This window comes from Trichoplax adhaerens, genomic scaffold (genome assembly GCF_000150275.1).
Source record: "Trichoplax adhaerens TRIADscaffold_5 genomic scaffold, whole genome shotgun sequence".
Lineage (NCBI taxonomy): Eukaryota > Metazoa > Placozoa > Uniplacotomia > Trichoplacea > Trichoplacidae > Trichoplax > Trichoplax adhaerens.
The window spans coordinates 962,384-985,249 of record NW_002060947.1 but is presented as its reverse complement, the minus strand read 5'-3'; the positions used below and the strand labels follow the sequence as shown (position 1 = coordinate 985,249).

The 22,866-nt window shown below is 34.2% G+C and overlaps 4 protein-coding genes across 4 annotated transcripts; 1 reads left to right on the top strand and 3 right to left on the bottom strand.

Annotated features, from left to right (window-relative positions):
- Positions 1-2,890: 2,890 nt before the first annotated feature.
- On the top strand, positions 2,891-5,638 carry TRIADDRAFT_56213 (uncharacterized protein; the record flags this gene model as incomplete). Its single annotated transcript, XM_002112714.1, has 8 exons — positions 2,891-2,938; positions 3,044-3,124; positions 3,421-3,502; positions 3,747-3,964; positions 4,555-4,686; positions 5,049-5,069; positions 5,277-5,414; positions 5,504-5,638. 8 exons carry the CDS (start codon positions 2,891-2,893, stop codon positions 5,636-5,638), a joined length of 855 nt encoding a protein of 284 aa, XP_002112750.1.
- Positions 5,639-7,805: 2,167 nt separating this feature from the next.
- TRIADDRAFT_56212 (uncharacterized protein) lies at positions 7,806-14,230 on the bottom strand (the record flags this gene model as incomplete). The annotated part of the gene is made up of 12 exons (XM_002112284.1): positions 7,806-7,993; positions 8,200-8,378; positions 8,439-8,569; positions 8,680-8,808; positions 8,892-8,970; positions 9,140-9,213; positions 9,310-9,412; positions 9,613-9,701; positions 9,794-10,116; positions 10,405-10,510; positions 12,711-12,859; positions 14,179-14,230. The coding sequence occupies 12 exons, from the start codon at positions 14,228-14,230 to the stop codon at positions 7,806-7,808; spliced, it is 1,602 nt and encodes a 533-aa protein (XP_002112320.1).
- Positions 14,231-15,345: 1,115 nt separating this feature from the next.
- Positions 15,346-16,864, bottom strand: TRIADDRAFT_56211 (uncharacterized protein; the record flags this gene model as incomplete). The annotated part of the gene is made up of 2 exons (XM_002112283.1): positions 15,346-15,638; positions 16,036-16,864. 2 exons carry the CDS (start codon positions 16,862-16,864, stop codon positions 15,346-15,348), a joined length of 1,122 nt encoding a protein of 373 aa, XP_002112319.1.
- A 2,506-nt stretch (positions 16,865-19,370) lies between these two features.
- TRIADDRAFT_13664 (uncharacterized protein) lies at positions 19,371-20,798 on the bottom strand (the record flags this gene model as incomplete). The annotated part of the gene is made up of 1 exon (XM_002112282.2): positions 19,371-20,798. A coding segment is annotated over one exon (1,428 nt), but the record flags the coding sequence as incomplete, so codon positions are not given.
- Between the last annotated feature and the right edge of the window lie 2,068 nt (positions 20,799-22,866).

Below are 22,866 nucleotides of genomic sequence, written 5' to 3'. Positions count from 1 at the left end.
CTACGAGCATACCCGTACCAGGTACGTAATGACGTGCGGGTGTGCTATTAGAAATTAATACTCTACAATTAATTGACTTAAATATGGGCTATAAATGTCTATAAACATTCCCCGGAGAACATTGAGTAGTCCATGACTTAACCTATTAGCCGAGATAACTACGATACGGTACTGCTAATTTATTTGTGGAGGTACATGATTACTTCTTTCAAGCTGAAGTTAGAAGCTGTCACAGAATTTACTTAATGCACAAGACAAACTTTATGTTGTCGAGCCGTTGTTCTTAGTGTATGATTTACTTATTTGTATTTAGTGTGCTTTTTCTGCCATACTTTTACTTATATCGTCATGTACTCAGTAGATACAATGGCACTCACTGCCCCTTAGCTTGCTTCCATCCATCCAACAGAAAATTACCATAATGCTATGCAACTGTATTCTTTGCAAATGATGACTGCTTCTAAGTAGCAAGTATCCATGCTTAGTGCAAGTTGCGTATAGTAGATTTCCATTTACATGCTCCGCTGATACCTATATTTATATGTAAATACTGTAATGTCAATACAATAAATCATCCGACATCACATAACGTTGCTTCTAACTAATATCCTGTATTTACCATCAAAGGCACAGTGAATACAATAATATCCTCTACTTGATACCAATAGAAACTGAACGTTTGGATTAAACAATCCAAACAGTATGGGTAAACGATGTCGCTATTTGCCGTGTTTTTCAGAATTTGCTGGAATTTAATTGTGTTAAAACTTCCCCTATTAAAAAGATGATTCCATGATTTACAAGTATTCCTACATGTTGGCAGCTCTATGGCTATGAATTCCTGTTTATAGTATTCCTATTATATCTGTAATAGAGAGTTCAATGATTTAGTGGAAGTAAATTTAGCAGCCAATCAGAGATTTACATAAATATGTTTAGCAAGAAAATAGTTTCTTAATCGTAGACTACAAGCGTGGAGTAGTTACACTAGAGCAGCATATAAACTGACATGAAGTAACGTTAGAATAGTTAGCACTGTGACTATTACAGTTAACTAATTCTGAGGCAGAAATCGTCAGTATTTGTTGCTTTAGAGAAAGAACACATTCAGAGAACATGATTGTAGAGTTAGATATAACCTATGTAATACAGTGTAAGACCATGTAATGGCAAATGATGGTAGGAAATAGCAAAGGCCGCAAATGCCATAAATAATCAGAAAAACTTTTTAGTAGTCCCTGAAATAACGAAACAAGACAAGCTATATTTGAATGTAGTGCAATATGATTGTAAAGGCATCTATCTTTTAAGAATTAAAAAATTAGCTATATTTAAGAATATAAAGTTATTATTTAGTTATCAAGGATGCTACATTTCTTACAGTGCATAAAGGTTGTTTGGCAATATGAGAAAATAAATGGAGGTAATAATAAAATACAGGATTAAAACGATGTACTGCACACATTCATATACTGTATTTCTTGCTGCATAAGGCTGCTTGCAGCTATACTTTAAATTTCATAAAGTCACTGTAATTGTAATTAATTATTCCTAGATAATTACTCAAGTCAGGACAGCAATTGTATTTAGTAAAGTCTGACAGTTACTTTTGTTATGCAGCTTTTCGGAACGAAATTGAATATTCTAGTATTTATTTACCATAGATTTATGGACTAATCAATATGATTTTTATTTGCTTCTTATTTTATACATATTCAGGTTAAACTAGGTATCGAGCAGAAATCTGAAAAACTAACAGTATTCTTATGGCAGTAATACATTTGCGAGTAACAAATAATGCACAAGATAAAGTCTGCACAGCTTTGGTCTAGCTTATCCGTGACGTTATAATTATGGTAATATTTGGTCGTTGGAACTGTTAGATTTGGTGATGCAGGGAATCTTGTCTCCTAAACTTAGTAAGAGGCATCTTTTATTAGCGTTGGCGTGTGTAGACTTACTTGTCATTAGTGGTGTGTGGCACTCATAAATCATCATATATGCAATAATCTTAAGATGCCTTTGAAAAACTGAGAATACCAAATAGTAGCTGGGCTATTACTTTTTCGCGATAGTTCGTGGGATTTTGTATAAATAACTATTTTCCAGCACTTTGTATTCTAGCGAGTGAAGAATTATAATATTACAATATATTTTCTCACGTTAAATCATTTTCAATAAAAGAACTGATATAAGCGAGCTATACTAGTTAATATCTTAAGAAAATCGAGCAATCATTTTATAATAGTCTCATTTTCAAGGGATTAATTACAAAATAATTATTTGCATCGTCCATAATTCTTATATAATTATCAACTTTAATTATACGAACTTTCACCCTGTTATGCCTTGCTCTATAACTCATGGAATCACTGCAGCTATTTCAACTGTATATCACAGCCTAACTCCTAGAGCTTACGTTATTGATCTAAATATATAGCACACAGCGTCATATCTGAAATTGTATAATCAGATCCCCATTTCTAACGGACTTCTTTACCTTTTCCGTACAAACAATAGTCAAACCCTTATTAGAAGAAATTGTGTGTAATTTACTTTTGGTATTCCATTTCATATATACGATTAGTTGATTACCAATATTGTAGGTTATAAGCACTGCACTACCTGTTATGCAATTACCGCCTATACCACAGTACTAATAATTGAAACGGAGCAGTTGAGCGTAAATGTTATAATGTTTGTGCTACATTGCCTAATATTCATCTTCAAACAATTCCTTTAATGGCTAAAGACCCGGTTTCGTAACTCATCGTAAGTATTTAACTATTATGACATGAATATCTACAACACCTAGCTTAGATAGAATAATTATGGCTATTCATAACGTAATTATTAGCATGAAAGGAAAGTACTGAATTATTCGCAAGTTATGCCTAAAATTACAGTAATTAGTAAGGTAGTAACTACTGATTTGCAGGTGAGGAAAACTGGAGATATACATCTATAATGCAAAATATGTAGCTGTAAGTCAAGCTGTAGATTTATTACTAATTCATCTATTATTTCAACGAAAATCATACAGTTGGAAGTCCATCAAGTGATGAAACGTAAACATCAAAAGGTTAAAAATCCAAGGCGAAATAAGCTTCGTTTTCATATCAAGGTAAAAAAAGTTAACTTTTAGATCAACACCATATTTCTCAATTTCATGCACCTACAGTGTAGCTATAGGCTCGATTAATTTTGCGATAACGAACTGCAAGCAAATACTTAAAATTATTTTACAGAATAATAATGTCAATAACGATAATTTTTATCTCAGTTGCTTTATTATGGGACGAAATAATTCCTAAATTCAGATTTCCTCATTTTATAATCGCTACCACAGTCGGTGTTAGTTTATAAAAATCTTTGACAAAGGCTTTAAATTTTGAAATGTTACGGCTTAATTTCACATAGAATCTAATCTCTGAAATTAAATCAGATGATTCAAAAATCGTATGCAATGCTGCACGGAATATTCGTTTCTTAAGTATCAAAGGTATGCGCCCATGCTGATAAATATCTTGATGGATTATTTATTATAACTCAACAGTAACTTATTTAGCGAAATTGATAAATGTTAGTGTAATTAATTTATGCCTTGCAGTTAATACTAACTCTTGGGCTTATTTGTAGCTCATACACTAATCTACGCATGAAGTAATACTTTGGTGGAATAAAAGCGATGATTCCGCTCAAATTCTCTTTATTACAACTAATATCTGTTATTCATACTTGCATAGAACGCTGGAGAACAAAATTCTTTATACAATCAGATATCCTTTCAAAATTAGTACGGCTATTAGAAGATCAAAGTGATCGTATAGTCGAACGTACTACTGCTATACTATCTGTCATAACTTCTGGGAAAGCATCTGAAATAAAAGCGATTGTAGTGACTGGTGCATTAGTGCCGCTCATAAAATGCATCAAAAACGATAATATTAACATGAAGACAAATGTAAGTAAGCTCTTTTACTAATATCATCGTCATGTGAGCTTTCTTTAACCTGCTATGGCAAAATAACCGGTTTAATTAATATAAAACTGGGTCTGACTTTGCTGTAATGTGTTACCGTTTAAAGTATTTTGATGAATACCTCTAAAGTTCGTTGTACAGGTTATTTTATTAAAAACTACGGCCGTAGCTATTATTATACATGAACTCTATTATATTTCTATAACCTGACTAGTTATTTTAATATATCGAAAGTGGAATATCTATAGCAGCTTGCTGCCCTTTCAATTCTGCTCATATGCAGTGCGTATTGACGTTGGGGAATATCGTTATTGAAAGTGATAGTTATCGTAATGAAGCATTAAAGCAAAATTTATTACCGTCGTTACTACGTAAGCTCTCAAGAGTAAACAGCAAATAAGAATTTACTGTACGTACGAGTATGTGTTACCTATCAAATTTGGTAATTTCGCGATTTGCCAATAGAAAGATATCTAATTATAATTATAAATCCTAAGCCGATGAAAATTTATAACAATATAGAAGCAAAATTTCCTTCTTGAAAATTTATTAACATCTAATCGCTCTTTTAGTTCATTTTGCACATCAATAGGTTAATTGAGGTAGCTAAAGATTCAAAACTACAAGATTGCGCATTATGGACTTTTCAGAATCTTCAGTTATATACGCGCCCGCCGTCGAATATAACTATTGTTAGTATTCCAGTAAGAGGCACTTTTATATGCCAATAAATTTGCTTACCGATATGTTTACCTATCTACTCATCTAGCCCTATATAGCTTAATAGCCTTTACCACTGTGCGTAATTGAGATCACATAAGTTATGTACGTCGAAATACTGCGTATTTTGTTGGTAGGTCTCTAGTGCGATGCCAAATTTATTAAATCTCCTCCATTTGGACAAGGAGAAAGTGCTGTATGAAGTATGTTGGTGTTTAGCAGTGTTGACAGATCCTTCGTAACCAAAAGTTGATTATATAGTCACTATGGAAATGTGCGATCGATTTATGAATTTACTAAGGCAATTAATTTATCCAACTTTTATCACTATAATTATCATCTGCAGATTATGAATATTATGCTCAAGGTAATTTATACACCTTCGAACTATTAGAAATACGAAGAAATCTACTTAATGCCAATATTGAGGACTATCGGCAATATTGTTACCGAAAATAATGCTGAAAGAAAGGTAATTCTTGATGATAATTGCCATGGCATACTGGATATTCAATCTATAACCTTGGTTATGAAGTTAAATATTAAGCTCCGAACCATATTATTATTTATTTAGACTATGCTTAAATGCTCCCTCTTACTCGGAATTGCATCGACTTTAGAAATTACAGATTCAGAAAACAGCCATAATAATTATCGAGAATTTTGCAGTACAATTGCTAAGATATTAGGGGGCAGTTTTGATCAAATGGGAGTAAGCCCTATTTTCGAATTTATCACTTAATATTGATCAGAGGTATAAATGCCGTGTAGGATTGTTAATGTTAATCGTATATCGAATAGATTGCTATAAGTGAAGGACTAATATCATGGATATTAGATATGGCTGACGAAGATAATGATCCAGAATTTAATGAGTATGTAGTGTTAGCCATTGTTAATGCTGCCTTACGTGCTAGTGATGAACAAATTTGGTAAAGACGTAATTATGTTCATGTTATGGTATTTATTGCTGATGCTATGATTAGCGTTAGTATTAATTATCGAGATTTAGATATGGTTCCTAATGTAGTATAATTGACTGAAATTAGTAATTTGTGCTTGAGTATGACTGCATAAAATAGATAGCATTTAAGACCGTATAAGCTAGAGAGAGAGAGAGAGCTAGCGCGGAGTTATTGATTAGATTTAAACTTGTTATTCGTTAGTAATATATCGGTTTTAGTGTAGTTTTGCATTTAGTTTTCGTTGGTAATTTAGAATTTTAACGAAATAAATTGAAAACATTGACGGATCTAATAGGCTAATCATTATTAACTAATTACTATATGTCAACAGATACATTCAAATCATTAATTATATTTTAAATCAGTGTTATTAGCTATTACGAGTCATAAAGTAATCCATAAATGCGCGCAACACTGTTTAACGCAAATAGGTATTGGTGAAACATAGGGCAATGCTATCTTTGTTTACCATACTATCCGAAACCGATAACAGTGAAATGATACAGGTCGCATTAGCTGGCTTGGAAAAAATTAGCAGCAAATGAGAAAGTCTTAAAAATCCATTTTCACAAGGAACTGAGAAACGGGTGAGTCTTAAAATCTCCTTTAATTAAGGCAATTATAACAAAACTGGCACACTTTCGGCACATTTCGATTTCATAACTGATTCTAGAACTGGAAAAGGTGGAAGCTTTGCTAGAAGATGAAGACGAATCCATAGTTATGAGAGCGCATTTTCTCTTAGAAATGTACTATCAAGACTACTTTCGTGAAAGATTAGATGAAGACTAAATAATAGTTGCACTTAACACCGATTCGAACCATTATAAACATAATATAAATAACGAAATTTTAATCTAACCAGTTCTGGTTGTAACAGCAACACTTTAAATAGCTAAATGTGACTAGGGATTTATAGTATAGTACAATAACTTGCTTTTAGCAATGCAGCGTAACATTGTGTGCAGGCAAAACTATCACAACGCTCTTGACCAGTAAATTACAGTATAACGACGCTAAACATTACATAGCATTGTAATATGCATGCGGCTATCAGTGCTTGCTATTACTCTTGTAATGCTAGGATTTTACGAAAACTACCAGTTCTTTCAATAAAGTATATCAGAAATTTCTAATGCCAATAATTACGTATTTAAGCAATACTACAAATTTTTCGTTAAATACAGTATTTAAGATGTGCTATCTAACAGTAGGCTGCTTCTGCATAAAATACGATCTACGGTTTACTGCGTAGGGCATGCACGTATTTAGGCTTGTATTCCATAGATAGATTGTGCACTCAGTCACTTTAATGGCCATCACAATCTTCCAAATAGCGAAATGGAAATATACATTCGACACAACATCGATCGATTTCTTATAGCTTTAATAGTTAATTAATAAACCTTAACGAACAAGAGACTCATGACTTTGCTTTAAAATAGTGTGATCAAGTTAATTGCAACATCTTCATTCTGCAACCATCATGTAGATCTACGTTTGTCGCCCTACGATTCCTTACAGTCAACTTAATTAAAATAATAAATTAATCTACTTAATTAGGCGTATACCTTCTAACTAATTAATATTTAACTGTAATACTGTACTGTATTGGATTCTAATCTCACATTGCCCAATGCACAAATTGTGGTGGCTTAAAATCACATCTAGCATCAACTACATTATTACAAACATTCGGAACTGAATAAAATATATTTTAGCGTTTATGCATTACATGTCTAGCCGGTTTCCTGACATGGGATTCTTTACACGAGTAGTACAGTACAATTACTAATGATTTCCATTAAAGAAATTAATAGTAGTTGAAATAAAATCTATAAAAAGGGTCCACCCCAGGCTTTTATGACAACCACTTTTGTTTGATGATATTCTACATCAATTTGACAATTATACATAAACAAGGACATGTTACATAAGCTACTGGATTAGCGTGTTAACTGATAAAGATGAATGAATATTTAAAAGTCATAATCAAGAGAAACCGTAGCCATCTATAATGTATGGCAATTCCGTGCTGTGAGGTCTAACGGCATCGAAATGTACTAATATATTATCGTAAAATACTGTTCAATATTGCTAAAATCGACATCAATGGTTATTGTTCTATTTCTTAGATATTAAGCTTCTTGTTGTTGCTCTTCCTGTTGTCCTTCCTGTTGCTCTTGTTTTGGTTCTTGCTGTGGCTGTTGTGGTTGCTGTTTTGTTCTTTTCCTCTTTTGGCGAAAATGTTTAGACATGATACTACGTGCTTTCCTGCTAATAGCTTTATCTTGATGTTGAACCAATGATTGCATAAACTCAACGTCTTTTCGCAAAATAAAAAAGAAGCTAGTTTAATTGAGACATATCTTTGAAAAACTACTAAAATCCCACTTCCACTACATATCTAAGGCTTTTTAATCATTAAATGTGATACAGCCAAAAATCTCTCACGTCATAGATATTTTGATTACATGCTTAAGTGCTATCACTAAAAATACTATTTAGAGTGACAGAAATTTTAAAACCAACCTTTAGCTTTAAATTCAGCAGCATACGCATTTTCATACTGATTTTCCAATTTCCTAACATCCTCACCAACTCGCAAAATACTTTGTAGTGCAGAAATAACGTCATGAAGCGTGTCCGTATCTGATATTTTGGGCAACGTAAGACAGAAAGCTCTGACAGCCTTTTGATCAGCAATATACCTACAATAGTGGCCATATTAGTACCTAACGAAGAGATTTTTTTTGATAGTAATTTCTTACCATATCTGTTGATCATCAGAACCCAAAACAGCATCGGCAATAAGCATTACTAATTCGTTAGGTAGTTTCCTGCCTCTTCTCTTGCGTACAATTCTGATCAAGTTAGGCAGAATTTGGGAATCGATAGCGGACTGTTGCATTTCAATCGTTTAAAAATATACATTTGGTTTAGAATAAAACGCACTTTTCATAACAGTAACAAAGATACAGATTATATTTATTATCGCAACGCTCTAATGACCTGGATTTGCTCCTTATCAGACATCAGTTTCCATGCGACTTTACATAAAACCATCAAAATGTTGTTGTCGCATCGTAAATAGTCAGTAAAGACAGCCATATTTTGCCAAGGTGAACAATCAACTAGCATCTAAAGTAGACAATTTTTGGATACGGGTGGTTATGCCCTAATCGTACTGCACGAATCGATTAAAAACAAGGTCGTGTAAATACCTTTCTTTGCACTGGGCCACGAGATATGATGTTAGAAATTGCTAACATTACTGGCTTCACCAGAGGAGTATACCGATGCCTAAATATTTAAGCAAGGATCTATCATATAACTACCATAGCCTAGATCAAGTACAGAAATATGACGTAATTCTTACGGGATCAACTCTATCAGTCGTTTGCATAGATCAACGTTTATAAGCTCATCGACTATCGCTCCATTTGTAGGATCGGTCAGCCGCGCAACACACCATGTTACATGACTAAGAATGCAAATGTTTTCAGACTGAAGAAGCTGCCAAACCATGGGGATTACGGCAGGTATCTTTGAAGAAGTTCAAGAAACAAGGTTTATATTTAAGTTTAAAAAATGATTTTCGATATTAATTTTTCCATCTTATGTTGATTCATTATGACTTACAACGTGTTTATCTGAACGCGCTATCCTTTTATAACAAAGACAGCGGAAAGCCCATGCGCCATAAGTTAACAATTCTTGGTTTGCCATCTCATTTTCAAGAATCCTTTAAATAATTCATAATTAACGGATTACTAGATTGTTCCGCTTGGAAAAATTTTTATTTACAGAATTTTAATAAGACAAGCCTCGAAGAAAAAAACTTCTGTACTATCGTCAAGTGAAACGCTTAAAATGCTAGAGCACTGTTATTTCACAAGTTTGTACAGAAGTACTGTCAAGACACTCGATTCACAGAATCCTTACTGAGATAGCGGGGGCAAAATATTCTGAGCTAATAAATCGCTCCTGTATTTAGCACAATCTTCTGCGATACTTCCTATGGTCCACAAACACTACACCAAAGCGGAATAGTAAACATTATTTTTATAGATTTTCAAACTGAAGTTCAATTTCAAAAATATCTACACTTTACGGTTATACATACATTTTGCTTGACATCATCATCATCATGTGAAAGCAATGCAATCAAAGGAGGCACAGCACCGGCTTGTACGACTGCTTTGGTGTTGCGAATAGCACCTTTAGTGATGTCCTGATCCACATCTTTACTAACCAACAATTTCGGGTAGCGGTGACGAGGGAAATCATTAAGAATTTGCCTCATTTCGTCTACTTTTCCGCTAGAAACAACGGCTAAGACGTAGCTGGCTTCAGTAACAATTTCAGCATTTGGCGATCGCAAAAATTTTACAAATACTGGAACAAGCTCGGAGTCGACAATTTGTCGAATAAGAGACTTTCTGTATTCTAAACGCATCAACAATAATATTGATCCATTGTGTTAGATAATAAGTTAGCTATTTAGCAAATGTCATCTTATTTCCATTCTACCACACATTGGAATGGGTAAAATTAAGAAACTTCTCAAAAGAGTGTATTGGACACTTCGGTCTTACAAAATTATTTTTAGTTCGTGACGAAAACTCTATATCTTTTATATTTTGAGTGAATCACTGAAAGAACATTCTAACTTTTCGTAATTTAAGGCGCCAGATGATTGTATTTAGAACTCTACAAATTACTTGTCAAAGATACCTCTATTTCGCAAATGCTGGCAAAATTCTCGGATAGCAGTTAAAACTGTATTCAGATCTCGCGATCTCATCTGAGTTTTCAAGGCATTTAGCTTCTCTACGGTCAGCTAAGTCAAAAAAAAAAGAGATCAAAGTTTTAAAATCAACAAATCGCTATAGGTAGGTGCAAAAAGAACCACGATCCAGTAGTCAATTTTAGCAATCTACCAACACTTCGTAAAGATATCACACAGCCTCAGGATTCTAATCTAGGAATCAGTGTCGTAAGCAATCATTTAATTAGTAGTAATCGTTGATATTTGAAAGTAAGGTAATAACACCTTGGCAACAATCGTAGACATACAGTGCAGTACTGTATCCTGACTTGAAGCTATGGAATTGTCCTCAACAAATCCAAATTAAATTACCAAGTGCATATATATATACAACAGTACAGTACGTCCTGTCATAGGCTAGTAAATTACATCTACGGTTCTCTATAGACCAATGTCTACTTCAATCGCTCAATCAGCATAGAAATAACAAGGCAGTCCAGTGACGCCGAATGCGTTGCCAGTTGCCGTCAGGCAATAATCAACTACCATTAATGACATAACGATTCTCAATTCATTAATTCCTTCATTGGTGGGTGATACCACCATCCATTTGGTAAAGCCCAAGTGGATGTGAGCTATGCTCAATCTTACGGCCTATCATAGTCCTTGCATCGATTCATTTGATAGCAAGGTATTCTATTTCGGTTGCATGAGCGAGTTATGGTTGCAAGAGTAATTCGTTAACCCTGTCATCACTGTAGCTGGCTGTTGAATACTATGATGTAAGTTTACATTTTCTCATCAGCTTATAAACTATCGGTCAATTTCATTTTAAGGCGTAGGACTCGATTTCTCTTGTTTTATTTTTTCAAATGGAGCGCTCCTTGGCGCCTAGATACTGTGTCTTATGCTGGGTACCAATCAGGAACGAAAATGCATAGTAAACTCGCTGGTGACAATGAAGATTACGGTATCAAAATGACAGAAAAGTCTACCAAGAACACTACTGTACGCACACTCAGTACAGTCGCCTAAAGGTACATAAAAATACCGTACAGTACGTACTGTATGACGTCTGGATGCAAAACAAGGAAATCTTTTCTACAGTACTGTCCTTACAATGTAAACACTGTACGGTATTGTACTGTACAGTGACATCTACTGTAGGCAAGAGTGAGACTGAATCATGTGATACAGTTGGGTCAATTTGGCTCTTTTTTTCTTGGTGGGTTTATGGCAGTTGCAGGGGCTATATGCTACTGGGACGTTCATCGTTCTTTTTTCTTGGACAAATAATAATGTTGTTGCAATTAGGCCGTGAAAAATACAGAACATAGAGAGCGCCCTAGCGTCCTTGTTTAGCACACCTATAGTCGTGAAGGTCTAATCCATTAGACTCCAACGTACGGTACAAATTTAATACTACAAACCACAAACGAACGTATCATCATCACAATCTATAATATATAATATACTGTATATACTCGTATATGACTTGGGTCACCGTCAACACTTTCATCCACTGTACTGTCAATGAACAGTGTAGTATAACGCAATTTACTTCAGTTTACATTGTTTCGACAGTCTTGGTTTCCATTTTCTCAAAGCGATCACTAGTTTAAACTATTGCGCACTACAGTCCACGATAGAAAGCGGCGATTTGGTTGAGTAAGCCTGTAGAAATCAATGCAGTCCGATAGAAACACTGCAGCGATCATGATTTGTTGAGTATTTGCTTACTACAGCAGCAATAGCGTCTCAATTATTGCAATGGATGCAATTTTGAACAAGCAGAAAAATCGACGGTATTACCCAAGTAGAATGGCGCGCGTAGAAATAAAATTAGAATATACATAATAAAAAAGTTGCCAAATTTTTCACCAGAAATAAAGAGAAAATTCTTTAAAATCTTGCAATACTATGAAAGGCGACTAGCAGATCATCTAACTCCAACGTACTTGTACTTAATAAAAAATTAAAATAAACTAATACGCTAGTATCCATTGACTACTGTGTGCATAAACGAGTATAAGACACATATTACTTTATTAACTTGAAAAACAATTTTACATTAAAGTGAGATTCTGGAAAAAATTTTTTCGACCTCTTATATTCGAGAACTTGCCGTGTGGAAATTTACCCATCCTCAAAATAATATTCTACCCGGAAATATTTTTGGATGATTATCCATGGCATGCATACTATTGCAGCCGGTATAGAACATGAAGTATAAGAGTATCATGGAATCCACAACATCAACACAATTACTCACTTTCTTATAGAAGAATTTCTTGGCTTGCCATGAGTCACTCTTTCTTGCAGTAGCTTTGAATCGCGCCATTTCCAGATCAATCCAATCTGTTCCAAAGATATTCCGTGTCAAAATAGCTTGTAAGAAGAGAAATTTGGCAAGGGATTGGCCTTACAGCAGTAAAAGTTTACAAAATATTTCTATAGTAAATTTAAAAAGTTGTATTGGTAGTGATAGATAGGTGCAGTAACTTTTGCATCAACTATGACGACCGCTGAAAGTGTCGGACAAGCAGCAAAGCAAAACTGTACACTATGAAAATGAAGAACGTAAACGCGCGCCAAACTACTTCACCGTAACAGCCGTACTAAACACTGTTCCCGTACGTACAGGCTACTTGTATACTTTCGCGCCTTTGCTGTACCCACTGTACGGTACAGTACTAGGATTGTAGCAAATCTCTAATGTTGCTCTTCGTCATGTACGCTGACGGTAGAGTATTCTGCCACTGTAACAAATTGGGGCAAAACGCCTACAGTAAAGGCAACCTACCTTACCAAACCGATAGTCTGACGTCGATATGATTACTGGCTTGATGCTAGTGCCTGAGATGATATTTGTCGTCAGTAGCCTAGACGTTGGTAATCGCCTATATGGTAGTATGGGAGACTACAGTACTGTACCGTCTGTACGCAAGATGGACTGCAGCTGAAGGTAGCGCTACAGTGTACAGTGTAAAGTACAAGACTGTACTCACGTGACTATCGCTTGTTTACGCTTGAGCACAGTACTGTACCTGGCGACGGGCTGTTTACTGGTACAGTAGACACAGTACTGGCACCTGATAACACCAGGCCGCAACTAGGGTTGAAATTTTACAGTACTTTGTTCCATTTTCTCTATTGTACAGTACTGTATTGTACTGTACTGTACTGTACTGTACAGTACAACAATACAAGACTGTACACTGTACAAGTACGGTACTGTACCACAGTAACCACACCGTATCGTATGATTGGCATCATCATGCCTGACGATGGTATGGTATCATACGTCATTGCGCTTCACGTCGTTCAGTTGTGCAGCATGACAACACGTCGGTACTGTTGCTTGGTAGAGCGCAAAGTTTTCAGTTTTCTAACAGGCAAAAAAAATTCCAAAATACAAAATCTACAGTACTGTACCACTGTCATATCCACGGAGATATTACTACACAACCAATGTACTGTACTGTATATAATAATACCGTACTCAGAATGCTTTTGCTTTTCTAATGTCGTCAAATCATTTCAATCAAGTCGATCACGCCGATCTATCACGGTGTAGAGGCAAACTGTAGCGTGTTGATGGACACCGTGGTGGCTTGACTGACTACTGTGGAACGACATTCCAAGTTTGGATTTTTTGTCCCTGTCTCACCCCAAAATAAAATGGTGTCATCCCATTAGTCATGACGCGTTCGGCGTAGTAGACGGACGGATGGAGAAACCTCGACAATCGATGGATCTTGACCGCAAAATGGTCCTAGCAATCATTCCCATTTTGATGCGCGAAAAATTATCGACAGCGTAGTACTGCAGTACAAATGAAAACCAAATACTACATTCTCAACTACAAATGATACACTTTCTAACCCTAAATACACAACGAGTATTGGCTACTTTTATTCAAAACTTTGTGAAAGTGAGTGCACCTTTTTAAAGATGAATTTCTAAAACTCCAATGCAAAAATATCAATACCATGCCAGTATGACGTGCCATTTCTAGACCGTAGTTGATTTTGGATTGCAATTTTGCGGGGTTTTATACAATGCGTTCGATTGATCAATGAACTACAAATTGATGAATAAAAACCTATTACCCAAACAATTAGCTGACAGTACATTGAGCTGGCAACTCGAATCAAGTCCATCTTACAGCTCATTTTTAAACTTCTTGACGTTAAGCATGTTGCGTACAAGTATATCATACAAAGTGTCATCTTACAGTCTAGTTATTAATGAATTCATGAAGGCATTCGCTTACATGAAAAATATTTTCGCAAGACAAGATTTACTAACAATATAATTTCATGATTACTGTCACTTTTTATTACAAATACATTTTATATGTACCTTGACAAAATTGGACTGAATTGGGCGTATCGCAAATCACCGCTTAACACAGGAATAGTTGAATCGTCGCTTATTCTGAATCGGTATTTTGTAGAGTATTCTTATGACGACAACTACATTAAGAATATCTTATTAACTCGAATTTTAAAGAAAAATAGTCGAGACTGCTGTTGAAGAATAAATTATATTTTGATGTGAATATATTATAGATATAATAAAGCCCATCGATGCATTAAAATTAAATTAATTAATTGAATGATATTTAAGGTCAGGATAATGATTCATAGCCAATAAATTATGATTGTACAGTTGAAGAACAAAACAAAGTACAAGCAAATTTTTAATTTCAAGAATTAATTCACTGACTTCACTGAAATATTCAATCAGTTTTTACACACGTACTATAATAAAATCGAGAATAAAATCAATACCTGCACAATCACTAAGTAAAATCATGCTTATAAACTGCAAAAGAGTGGATTAAAAGTGCTCGGTCTTTAATAAATTTGCAAGATTCAAATACCCAAATTCGATCCTTCATTTTAATGCCTTCTCCTAGTTTTTAAATACACACCGCTCTCCGGCGACGCTGTTGAACCAGTTCTTAACTTTAAAGGTATTTTAGTCTCCTTACAGGTCACAAATTCAACACGATGCAAAATTTTCACTAACGCTAGCTTTACTTCCAACAGAGCCAATTTCATGCCAATGCAAATTCGTGGACCTCCACCAAATGGGATATAGCTGTATGGGTGACGCCTTGCTTTCTTTTCTGAACTAAAGCGTTCAGGAATAAATTTATCAGCGTCGGGCCATAATTCAGGGTTGTGATGAACTGCATATATTGGAAAAACGACCATACTATTTTTCGGAATAAACACTTCATGTACATTAATATCGCGTTTAGCTTGTCTAGTGATGAAGAATGCGGTAGAATAGTCTCAAAGTTTCATTGACAACCATTTCTAAGTAAGACAAATCAAGAACAGTTTCATAATTTTAAAGTCTCTTCGTCAGGACATTTAGAATCGATTTCGTGTATAAGTTTCTGCTGGACGTCTGGATTAACTGCGAGTGTGTAGCATAGAAATGCTAATGTACTTGCTGTAGTTTCGTAACCAGCCACTAGGAAAATGATAGCTTGACTTACAACTTCTTCATTGTTAAGCCGATCCCGATCACCTGCTTCAATCATACAGTATGTGGCAAGATATCTCTGCGGCATGGAATACCTTGTTTCAGATTTTTACGCCGTTCCTGAATAACACCTACAATCGTATCACGCAAGTAATATACAGATCTAATAATTTTCCCTCCAGTTATTGGTTCCCACAATGCTAAGGCTAGATACGCGTAAATAAGTACAAGTTGCAACAAATTAGTTTGATTTCTCAGTAAGGCACTTGCGGCTGTAATTACTTTTTCCTTATGTTTTTTGGACTTAAACTCAATCCCAAATACTGTAGCAATGATGGTGCTCATACTAAGATTTCCAAATGTTTTCCAGACATCGACAGATTTAACTTGGTGCTCAGCCTGTAGGAATTTATCAATTACATCATTGGTAAAATTATTAATAAATGGAACGTTAGTTTTAAGCTTTGACGCGCTAAATGACGGTATCAATAAAGTTCGTAGACGTTTCCAGTCGTCATCATCAGCTCTTACTACCGTTTTATCGAATGGATGATGTGCTTTATTAACAGGGAATCGATTAGTAAAATTAGAAAACTCTTTGACCATAATCGTTTTTATTATCTCCGGGTCACCTATATACACAGTTGGTATGTGATAATGTAGTAAAGTATAAATTTTCCCATATTTTTCTTGACGTTTAAGTTGACCTCTATGTTGACAAACACCACCGTAATCAAAGACATTACCAATAAAAGGTTTGGGTATAGGACCCTTCAATCCGGTTGCAAGAATAGTTCTGTAAGGAATAACGTAATCTTTAACAAGTAGTGTTATAAAACCGCAAATCACCACCATAAACAACAATGTTGTCGATGATTGCGATTGTACCCACGACATTAATACCGATCCAATGCCTTCAGCCATTGCTGCCAACAATTTCTTACTAGCTTCTGTTATTGTATCACAACTGATGCGATGAATAGTTCATGAAGCACAGACGAAATTGCAAGCTTCCCACTTTATCAGTACATTAGTGGAACGTTATAAATGCTAATGACATGAGCAACAACTTAAATAGTAGCCAAAAAGTTACCCTATTAACACTTGTACATCACCGGCTAGAATCCAATAGTAATCATGATAAATTTCCCTTCAGGAAATAATCTTATTACTTAATCAATCTACGTCATAATACTAATAAGAAGACAAAAGTGAGAACAATGCTATTCTCATTGACGTATTGATGTATTGTAAGGCTCTATTGAATAAATGATGTCAATGCATGTAATCAATTGTTATTTAGCTAATCATTACAATTATAGTATTTACAGAACAGAATGCCGTACGTTAGATGATTAATCTTAGATTGATACAATTTTCATCCGGTTAGCTAAGAAATTTAAGCCTATCAGATCTTTCTTTACTCTGATTTCGTTTTAGAGAAATTATTGCTGATAGCTACATCAGGTGAAGAACATATTCGGTTGCATTGCATGACCTTACTGCAATATCATTTTCTATAAATAATCCAAACTGAGCTAGTAAAATTATTATAAGATATGCTTCACTTAGAAACTCTTAAACTGCTCAAATGATACTCTATCTAAGGTTTCTGATAGTTAATAAATTTGATTCACGCTGCTAGTGATCGTTCTTGTTTATGAAAGAAATCCTAATCTGCTAGTGAGCAAGTAAATTCAAATCTAATAGATGTGTGCTCAGATTTTGTTTTAGAGAAACTGTTTATATAGCTACATCAAGTGAAGAATGTATTCGGTTGAGATATATGACCTTGTTTTATAATCGGTTGATATAAAATAACCCAAGCTAAGCTAGCAAAATTATTATAATACGAGTATGCACACCTATATACTCTTAAACTGATCAAAAAATACTTAAATTCATGCTACCATTTCTGATAATTCATAAATTTGATTTACGCTGTTACTGATTTTTTTTGGTTATGAACGAAATACTAATCTGCTAGTGAGTGAGTGAGTCAATTCAAACCTAACAGATCTTTGCTTAGATTTTATTTTACAAATACTGTTATTGTCAGCAACGTTAAGTAAAGAGTACATTCGGTTGAGTTGCATGACATTGTTTCAGCGTCAATGGTTGCAAAATAATCCAAATTAAGCTAGTAAAGTCATTACAAAATGTACTTCATCGATGATTTATATTGTAAAATATTTTGGTATACTTATAGTTAGTATAGGATTGAAATGGACGTAAGCGATATTTTGCCTACCTAAGGTAGCTCTGTTATCAACGCTATCCAGAATTGGAGGGGCACATCCGATCAACCACTTGCGTACGGCAACACACAACTTCTTCAATATCGCTTGTCTAATGCTGTTACGTTTAAGTTCATTATATTACGTTCCAATCTTACTACATTTTGTAATGCATTCCATTAACACAAGATCAATAATTTACTACATTACACTAGATGATGCTCCTCCTGCTAAACTAGTACTCCCTTAATATAGCAATTTATTGCAAATCGATCAGCATCTGCGCTTATGATATGATTATAGTTATCAGTATAAAATACGAACAGGAACTTATTAACAATTTAATGATCGTAATAGAAGTGATATTAACAAGAATAAATTGATTAATATATTACTATTATATATGCGCACAAGACAATAATCACTTCTAGGTTGAGATACTCGGAAAAAAACTTTATTGATCAGATCAAGCATCTAAGTACTGATTAACTCTCAAGTATGGGTTGAGTAAAAATCTTAATATAAGTTTATGTGTAAGCACACATCAAGCTATACAATTTTATGTTAGTTTATTGCGCAAAGTCATAATATTATCATAGTGCTACGTTGTAATTATAAATAAATGCATAGTACACATAGATAGATCTTGCTGAAAAATTAATAAATTAAATGAAGGGATTTAACAGTGGAAAAATTTTCATACTGTTTTTTTACGATTTTAATTAAAGTCTTTGAAAATTTATATTTTATTTCAGGAGTAAGCTTTGGAAGGGCTGCAAAAAAGAATAAAGATTTGAAACCTTTAATAGGCTATCAATCTGCCTTTAAGAAATGGTATACTTATTTATGATGTCAATACTTTCTTGATTACCAGCTGACTACAGAATTACTTATAGACAATTGTAGGTTCAGAACAGTTGTATATATTCAAAATGCGAATATATACTGATATGTTTTAATCTATCATCACTTGATGCTGATTCACGAAAGGAAAATAATATAAGATCTGAAAGCATTATATTCGTAGATTTGGTATCCCAACAATGTATCAAAATCGCTTTAGCAAAAGCGATACAATTTAAGTAGGAATGCTCTTTCGTACAGTATTACTGTTGAAAATTAAGCATGTAGTTCCAAATTATCGCAATGGCTTCGTCTTTAATAGGCTTCACAGCTTCAGACCGATCAATTAGCTATCGACGGTCGATGCCTAAACGAATACCATTAAGTGGAGAAAGTGATGACAACCCCTTTAATTTAAGCGGAATTTCGGTCTCTTTAACTGTTGTGAATTTAACCTTTTGCATTAATTTTACTAAGGCTAATTTGACCTCTAGTAATGCTAAACGCATTCCAATGCAATTACGAGGCCCACCACCGAAAGGAATATAGCTGTAAGGTACAAGTTTTACTTTCTCTTCTGGCATAAATCTCTCAGGAATAAAATCGTCTGGATTAGACCAAAATTGGGGATCGTGATGGATGGAATATACTGGGAAACCAATCATAACCCCTTTAGGAATATGAACGCCATTAATTGTTGTATCTTGTTTAACGTCTCGATTAATGAAATGTGCTGGAGGATACAATCTTAATGTTTCAGAGACAATCATTTCTAAGTAAGGTAGATTAGTTATAATATCGTAGCTAACCGAATTTACATCAGGACATTTGGAATCGATTTCATCTATTAACTTCTGCTGCACTCTAGGATTTGTACCCAATAAATAGCAAGCAAATGCTAAAGTATTTTGAGTGGTTTCATAACCGGCTGTAAGAAAAATAAATGCCTGAGCTATAATCTCATCATCATTTAATTTATCATTGTCACCAGCTTCTATCATTTGCTGTATTAAGTCGCGACGGCATGTTACGCCAGCGTGGATATTCCTCCTTCGCTCGTTGATAACTTGTTTAGTTAAGTGAATAATATAGTTTATGGAAGATACTAGAGGTCCGCCGAATTTTGGTTCTAAAGCAGAGAATACTCGAGGGGAAATAATCATGAGAACTTGTAATATGCCAGGATCAGATCGAAAGAGTGCCCCAGCTGCGTTCATTAGCTTTTCTTCCTGCTTTTCCGATTCAATCTGAATACCAAAGGAAGTTGCAAGGATAACTTTCATAGTATAATGACCGGATGCCTGCCATAAATCAATGATTTTACCCTCTTCATCAGCTGTAATCAGTGTATCAATGAGGATATCGCTAGCTTCCGATATAAATGGTAGTATTAATTTTAGTTTTGAGGTTGTAAATGTAGGAATTAATATATTTCTCATACGTTTCCAATCTTGATCTTTTAACTCCAGAATAGACTTATCAAAAGGATGTAATGTTTTAGTCACTGGAAATCGATTGGTAAAGTTTGAGAATTCTTTCACCATGACGGATTTGATCATATCAGGATCGCCTATCCAAATAGTTGGGATTTGAAAAAATAAGGAAGCGTAAACCCTTCCGTACCGTTTACCCCATTCCATCTGAGCAACATGTTGATTACCAGGGCCAAAATCGAAAAGATTACCCACCATTGGCCTAGGACGGGGAAATGGTAGCCCTAGCTTTTTTATGTTCAGGTAAGGAGCAATAAGAAATCTATAAATTAAATAGATAACAAATCCAAAACATGCTGTTATAATGCACTGGCTTAGGGTTCTGGGAATGAATAATGTTATGATAGTGTCGTCCATTGCCGTTGCCTTGCTTGAAAATGGTTCAATTTTCCTAATAATTCTTGCTGTTATCGAAATATCAAAATTATAATATCACAATTATGACACCTACAGTCAACAAAATGAGGTATGATAACTATTTTAAAAAGTATACAGGATGCCGAGTAGATGCCATAACGTCCATCACACTGTAACATAATTAATTATTAATGATGTAATATTTCATATTTTCTAAGTTAAGAAGATTATCATTACAATAGTAGTCGCTATAGTAGTAGCGCTGTAACATAAACCTTGAATGATATCATGTTACATGCTTTCTAACTTAAGAATATTAGCATTACAGTACGGTAGTAGTCGCTGTAGTAGTAGTAGCGCTGTAACATAAATTGTTTATTAATGATGACATATTTCATGCTTTCTAACTTAACAAAGTCAGTATTATAGTAGTAGTCTTTGCATTTACCTTTGGCATTAGAAGTAAAAATATTTGCGCTACATTACATTGATAGTGGCTGCCGTAAATAATGTTAGAAAGCATGAATGATAAACATTGTTAATATGGTTTAGTAGCTTATATCGAATACTATTACTATCCATTTAATGTACCTAATGAGTTTGAATATTGAATTGCACTTTTAAAATTACTACTTCATTTCTCTTACTAGTAGTTATTAGCATAAATTGCAGCTTGATTCTATTCCGTTGTAGAACTACAGATTCTCCAATAGTAGTTACTAAACTATTAAACTTAGAATTATCAGCGAAATGCGTAACTTTATGTGCATGTATAGCTGCCTGGGTAGTGCTTACTATTTTCTGCTATTTGCTAGACGAACTTCATATAAATAATATGCAGTGCAACTGTTTATTGTAGCAATCAAGATCAGCAAAGCCTAGTAGCAGAGTTAAAATGAAATTAAAAGGTCCTACCAGATTTTAAAAACATGGTAAATGCGAAATAAGAATAATGATAGTAAATCAAACATTGCCAATATTGGTGCCAGAAAGTTTTATCATCGATTTAGATCAATATCCTTCAAGAGACAGTTGATATGTTTTATTTTGAATCCAATAGAAGAAATCAAACATATGAATATCTTGGTATTTTATAAAATAAACGAAAGAGGCTTATAACTTTATAGTTAATTCTAAAACCATTCAAATTTTCTAAATTTTCTACCGATATTCAATTTAAGCTTTGATATCTCAATAGTTTTAGGAATCTAACGTTTCACCTTAGTACATCAAGCGGCTTGCAACAATGCGATAGACATTTGATAGAGGCATAGAAATAACTAGATAGATATACAGTAATCTCTTAGGTTGTCCGTTATCAAAAGATGGAGCTGTATTCAGTAGAAACATAATATCACAAATCTTGTCCTCAAAACTTACAAATAGATGGAAAATTTACGTCATTGAGATCACCTATGATAGCATTTAGTATTACATAAACAAGAAATACAGGATAGACATCGAACCCCAGCAATCGGCAACAAGCCTAACTGAATGTTTACTAATCTTTTGCAGAATTCATCTTGTAAGCATTTAAATGACTACCACAATTATAACGATTGAAATAAAAACTTTTATCCTACAAGATAGATGATTGTATCCAATATAACAATTACTGCATGTATTGTAGTAATCTACTAATTCCTATAGAAGTTAGCGAAAGTACACAGAATACGGCGATGAGTTATGGTGTAATATGTTTTGTATTTTGATGATGCCAGCCCAAATTATAAAATCTATGATAAATTCAGCAATTTTGAGATATCCTATAGCTTTCAGGAAATTTAAGCTAGTCGCAATGGTTTTGCTAAATTGAAAATTAGATAAGAATGAGAAATTGCCGGTAACTGCTATACGAGTAGAACGTTTAGTTGGTCATCTACTTATAGTGTACTATAGTTGATAATATGCTTCTTTGGTATGTTGCATTAATGCCAAGATATTGCCTACTTTCATACGTAACACAACTCACGTAATATCTTTGCAGACGATTAAT